Raw genomic sequence first — 6,794 nt, 5'->3', positions numbered from 1 at the left:
CCTCTCTTAATTTTTCCCTAATCCAAAGAAAGGGTAAAACTCCTATGGTGTTTCATAATTGACATAACGAACATTGAAGCATTTATACACAAAAACACATTTCAGACATAATAGAGTACTTGGGCCTTTTCCCAGTATGTAATCTCAACACACAAGCCCAAAAGGCCTAAGAGCACAGAAGGGTCACGTCCAAAACCCCAGGACGATATTGTAATTTCCTACTCATCACCAAAAACCCTAGTTCTATCTATAAACGCTCTTCCCACCTTCCTATTTCACTGCGCCTCTTTCTTAATTTTTTTTTTTAAAAATCAAAATTATAATCAAGAACCATGCCGCCAAAATTCGACCCGAGTCAGGTGGTGGACGTGTACGTCCGGGTAACCGGCGGCGAAGTAGGAGCAGCATCATCTTTAGCCCCAAAGATTGGTCCACTGGGTCTTTCACCAAAGAAAATCGGTGAAGATATAGCAAAAGAAACAGCTAAAGATTGGAAGGGATTACGTGTCACCGTGAAGCTCACCGTTCAAAACCGTCAGGCAAAAGTGACGGTGGTGCCATCTGCTGCAGCACTTGTAATCAAGGCATTGAAAGAACCAGAGCGTGACAGAAAGAAAACAAAGAATATTAAACACAGTGGAAACATTTCACTTGATGATGTTATTGAGATTGCTAAAGTAATGAAACCGAGATCAATGGCTAAAGATTTGAGTGGCACTGTTAAGGAGATTTTGGGTACTTGTGTTTCTGTTGGGTGCACTGTTGATTCTAAGGATCCTAAAGATCTTCAACAAGAGATTACTGATGGTGATGTTGAGATTCCACTTGATTAGTCCCATCAGAGACTAGAAAATGAGATTTTGAAAGCAATGTTTATTATCAGTTTTGTTTTTGTTAGTAAGTTATCTTTGAATTTTTATATCATATGAATGAGGAGATGTAAGGTTTTGTTATAATTAATTATGGGTTATGATTTTTGGGTTAGTTTTATCGTTGATTGTGCATTTTCTTTATGCAGTAGAAATAATCTCATCTTGAATTGTTGATTTCTTAGCTCAGGATTCTTGAGTTTCCGATATTGATCTGGTTATTTGGTTTTCAATTAATTGTGTGCTGTAAGAGATTTTAGGCAACTGTGCACCTGATAGGTCTCGTCATGATGATTCTTTAACATGGTTAATGTAGTATTCGATTCGACTTTGTTGGAATGCAGAGGTTATTGTTTATGCTTAGGTGTTTTGTGCATGGCTGGAATCTGTTGCAGAATGTAGATTTTATCATTATGTTTTGTGAATAAAGTGTTTACTCTCAGGCAATTAGGTATTAACTAAGTTGGCTGTATTTATTTGGAGCCCTTTAGTATTGTATATCTATAATAAGCTAACACAGTTGTTGTCAGTACTAATATCTTTACATCTCGGGAAGAAAACGTAAGCAGAGTTGTAATTGCATCTTTGTTGCATGAAACTGCCATTTGTGGATAATGAATATTATTCTGCTCTTTGTTGTGGTATTGGCATGGCCTTTGATGAATGTTTCGAAGATTGTCTGGAAACCTGGATTACTTTTAGGTGGCTATTATGTGATACGATTGAAATTTAAGCATCCTAGCTTAGCTACTGAGATTGGATTGCATCAAGAAATGTCCTAGTTTGAACTGAATCATTTGACAGACTGATTTCATTGGAAATCTTGCCTGGAACTCTCATGTAGTTTGGATAGAGATCCTCTCATATTCAAGTAGAACATGGTAAGTTATGTTTGTATAATTTTGATACCATTGATTTCATTGATTATTGGATACTCGAGTCTTGACCCTAGCCGACTCTTATTGGGCCGCGGTGGTGGCGAAGTTAAATTTTTTAGAATAGGTTTATGACCTAGAAAAAGGAAATCCCATTCCAATCAAAGGTTCCTCGGCTATACTAATCAAATGTATATTTATGAATTTTGATTATTTAGATATAATTATTTAATCAGTTTAGTATTTTTTAATTTATTTTATTTAGTTATTTTAATATTTTAACTTTCAATAATTTATATTTTTTATGATATTATAATAATTTTGATAATTATTTTTGTTCAATACGATTAAATGTATTATACAATGTTATTTAAATATTGTTAAAAAATAAAATTTAAAATTAAAAGAATTTAGATATTAAAAAAAATAAAATTTAAATATTTATTAAGTTAAATATAAAGTTAGAAAGTTAGATTATTAAATTGATTGATTGATATAAATTTTATTATTAAATTGATTAATTGATACAAATTTAAAGCTAAAGATATGTATTTACCCATGATTTAATGGACATACTGGTGTAATCTCAATATATAATGAAATTCTCTAAATCCACACAGGAAACATCTAATATTGAAAGCTTTAGTACCAAGAAATCAGAAATGTTCAAAGTTGTTGGCTATGTATTCCTCTTAATTCACCAAGGAGAAACATAAAACGATAACAGTCTTGGATGAAGGGTGGTCGTTTTCCATCTTGTTATGGCACGTGGCCTGTGTCCAATTAATACATTCTGGAAGTTTCCAATGATATATGAAGCCATCACCCTTTTTACTTGTCTAAAGCCACATGGACTGCCAAGCTACCATCAATTATTTTTTTCGTTTTCCATTTGTGGGATTTTCTGTTTTCTGTTCTGATATTTTTGGTATACGCTTATGTTCCCTTCCTCCCTTATAAGAATGCCTTACCATTCTTGTTTTCCCTGTGTATAGACATCAATTCTCTTTCGAGGAAGGCCTATTTCAGCTTGAAGCTCTCTTTTTTGTCACTCTACTTTCTCATCAAGAATTTTTCATAAAACTCCCATTAGTTTCAGGGGTTCTTTAGCTATGTGCTACCATCTGTCTCCAACTATAAAAGCTTCAATGGTGAAGGAGGTTATAAGTTTCCATTATTGGGTTGAAGTAGCTCCAGCTCCCATTATTTGCCCCTACAAACCTTCAAATTCTCCCTGTTTGGAGACGATCATCGAAGATGCCACAGAAGATCATGATTGAAGATTCATAACCTCTCAAGTATTGTTTTCTGGTGTTTTGGTGTCTTCTTCTTGATTCACTGCCATGTTAGAATGTTAGTGGAGCTCATATTTGAATGCATATCTACAGGATATCATGTAAATTTGTAATTAGTCTGTGTGTTTTCTTTGAAGTTAATAATGTGGACAAATTTTTTCAGTTTAATGTGAATTTCAGCTTTTTATTCAGAAGTTCATTAATTTAATTAGATGCATAAATATGTACCATAATGTGATTTTTTTAGTTACAAACGAGGAGAGTGAGATTCTAACTTGATAAAAGTATCAGAATCAATGGTATAAACCTAAATACAAACTTGGGTAATAATTAACTTGCAATAAGATCAGAGGCATTAGCATAAAGACAAATCCTTGATACTGTTAGAACTCTAACTGGAGTCCAACCTTGGTAGTGTAGGATGTAATTTCCTATGAATATATGTATACCAAAAATAACGAAAGAATTTGGTTTGAATGATTTTAAGAACATATATGCCCAAAATTCATTTATAAGAGAACCAGATTACTTCTATATCCACAAGTGTCAATGCTCTAGTTGGCTGGACATCTAACCCCTTCTCATAATATTTCAAGATCTTTTATCAAATTTTCATGCATTTCCTTGTGGTATCTATCCAAAAGTTTGGCACTGTAATTTGGGCCTTTGTATTTAGCCAACTAGAGCTTCTAAATATTGCATAAGGCTTGGTCAGCGACCCAAAATGCCTTTTTTGTTCTGTGAAGATATTATATGAAACAGTATGCCACTTCAATGGCTTCCATTAAAGAACAACAAAGTAGCCCCCAGCTCATCACTCCAATTATTGGCTGGGAAATTGTGAGGTGGGTTCCTTTCCGCGTAAATATTTTCATATCTTGTCACATACTTTTCTCACTTCACTGCATTTCCCACATGTGTTTTAGCTTTTTCAGTAATGACATAAGTTTTTATTGGTAAACAATTTTGGTCACTGTTAAACCCACTTCTTTAGATTCAGTAATCAAGGCCTTATATAAGGGCAGCTCCTAATATCATCCATTATCAGTCTCCTTGTCATCAATCATCTCTCTTTCTTGAAGCAGCAAAACCACCTTAGCAGGTTTTGGATATTCTGTTTCTGGAAATGGCAAAGGAAATTAAAGATTTGAGTTCTTGGATTGAAGTTGCACCAATCCTTTTCATCTCTTTGCGCAAGACTTCCAATTCTCCTGGGCTGGAGACTATTACAGAAGAGGAGACTGAGGATTGTGAAGATGATCTGTAGCCTTTTCTTTTTCTTTTTTCTTTTAGTGTACGTCTGTTTCTTTGGTTTGGTCTCTTGATTTGTATTGGCTATGCATTTGCGGTCGATCGAGTCATGTATAGACCTCCAATTTTGATGTTAGATTGTCCATGTAATTATTGAATCAAATCAGATGGAACTTTTGCTTATTCCAATTTCCTCCTGGTTAAGTTTAACATATTCTGATATGAGTTTAACTAAATCAATAAGAAAAAACAATGGATAGGATCAATGGCTTCTACACTCCATTAAAGAAACTCTTCTACTGAAGAAAAAAGAAATTAAAGAAGCTGCTCTTTTGTTAAGAAATCTTTCATATCCCCACCTCATGATTCCTATCAAAAGTTAGGAAAAGTGTATGGAGATTTCCATTACACGTTTAAAGTGTCAACATTCCATAGAAATTTTTTTTACTGCACCTCCTCTCTTCTCTCCATTCAACATTAACTGCTATTCCACTGTAATTTCTTCCTAATATTTATGTGTAAGGTCAATGCTTGATCACAAAAGAAATGGTCCAATTAGCTCAAGAATTACAATTGAAAGCAAACTTAACAACTTTAGATAATTCTTAATGATTATATTATATAGCAAAGGTTGATTCACTTGTGAGGAAGTTTGATAATATGAATGTTAATACCATATCTATGCCAGCCAACTATGGCTGGTGAGTAGGTGTGGGGGCAGAACCCAGGTTAAATTCTTCAAACAACCTGATAATTTGTGGACAAAACCCCATAGACATAAAAAAGAATACATCACAAAGTAACAAAAAGAAAAGGTAAAATTGTTGCACCTGTGATTATAATCCACACTTTAGGAGTGAGCATTATAATTCAAACTTACTAATCTTTTACTAAAAAAGATTATATGATAATTTAAGGGCTTTCAGGCCTTCCATACTCCATTAAAGAAACCTTTTCTGATAAAAAAGAAGAATTAAACAATATAAAAAAGAAAAAAGGAAAATTCTTGAAGAAGCCCTTGTTAAGAAATCTTTCATATCCCCACCTCATGATTCCAATCAAAAGGTAGGGAAAGTGTGGAGAGTAGTTCCACCACGTTTAAAATGTCAATATTTCATATTGGCATATAATTTAATTGCTTCACCATAATATATTTGCCACATGTATTTTATCTTTTTCAGTAGTGACCAAACCTTTCAATTTTTGGCACTATTTTACCTACTCTTCTACAGTTCAATAAATAATTATTGGATTATAAAAGGCAACTCCTAATCCCACTCTGTCTCAAGATCCAAGAGACCTCCTTTGCCTGTACTCCTCCTAAACAAAGGTGTATCAGTCTCCACAATCAGCTCTCTTTCTCGAAGAAGCAACTGCATATTATCTCAAATGGCAAAGAAGATTAAAGCTTTGAGTTCTTGGATTGAAGTTGCACCAACCCTTTTCATTTCTTTGCCCAAGACTTCCTCTTCTCCTGCGCTGGAGACTATTATAGAACTAGAAGAGGAGACTGAAGAAGATTAGGAAGATAATCCATAGAATTTTTAGTGTTAATAACTTCTTCTTTCCAGACTACCTTTGGTGTCTGATTTATCACTTATCTCCTGAACATCCAAAGCATGAAAGTGAGTTATGGTTCCTATGGTGCCTATCTACAGTCTGTTATCATGCTATAGAAGTGCCCATTATGAATCTTTTACACTTCTTCAATAATGAAGCAAACTCGGGGTCATATCCATGGAGATTCCTTACCTGGTTCAAAACTCCATATCAATGGACAGGAGATCTCCTTAAACTTATCCATGAGCATCGGTTATTCTCAGACAACATTTCCAAAGCTTCGGAATACCATGCTATTTTCATATTACACAGGCCCTATCTCCGACTCACAGAAAGCACATATGCAACCCAGAATATCTGTTACCATTAGAGAACACTTAATAGTCCTCTACATCTTGCTTCGCCAACAATCACAGAAGACCTAAAACAGGCCCTGCAATACAAAAATGAATCAAGGATGGCTAATGTCTCAACACCATTAGTATGCACATCAATGGACATCAATCAACTGGACAATCCATTGAACATTTCTGTTTCTCTGATCTTCCGACCCCACTGGATGATCCTACCTTAACCAGAGCACAACAAAAAGCTCTCATGCAAGATTCCCAGCCAATGGATGATGATCAATATGATCATATTTTCTAAGCATGTGAAGTTGCCAACCACTCCTATTACTTTAAGTGAATTATTGCTTTGAGAGTGGAGTTGTCATTGTTGCTTTAGTAAGAAGAGTGTGTTATTAGGCATATGAGTGTATTATTGTATGTTGTCTTATTAGGCATGTGAGTGGAGTAGTGGAGTGAATTATTGTATGTTGTCCTATTAGGTATGTGAGTGGAGTGAATTATTAGGTATGATGAGTCGTCCTTATTATCTTGTAAGTAGAGGATGAGTAGGATTCCCACTTACTTGGCTTTTGTACTCTTGTTGTGATTCTCCTC

General features: G+C 34.5%; 1 protein-coding gene and 1 long non-coding RNA gene across 2 annotated transcripts; both read left to right on the top strand.

The window, feature by feature from the left end:
• The first annotated feature begins 254 nt into the window (after positions 1–254).
• Positions 255–984, top strand: LOC8284530 (60S ribosomal protein L12). The gene has a single exon (XM_002519491.4). The coding sequence runs from the start codon at positions 333–335 to the stop codon at positions 831–833; it is 501 nt and encodes a 166-aa protein (XP_002519537.2). The 5' UTR covers positions 255–332; the 3' UTR covers positions 834–984.
• Positions 985–2,207: 1,223 nt separating this feature from the next.
• On the top strand, positions 2,208–4,473 carry LOC125368702. Its single transcript, XR_007214467.1, has 2 exons — positions 2,208–3,884; positions 4,034–4,473. It is a non-coding gene; the product is annotated as an uncharacterized LOC125368702 (long non-coding RNA).
• Positions 4,474–6,794: the final 2,321 nt, after the last annotated feature.

This window comes from Ricinus communis, chromosome 10 (assembly GCF_019578655.1).
Source record: "Ricinus communis isolate WT05 ecotype wild-type chromosome 10, ASM1957865v1, whole genome shotgun sequence".
Lineage (NCBI taxonomy): Eukaryota > Viridiplantae > Streptophyta > Magnoliopsida > Malpighiales > Euphorbiaceae > Ricinus > Ricinus communis.
Note: the sequence above shows the minus strand (reverse complement) of the source record. Positions and strands in the feature narration are given on the sequence as shown.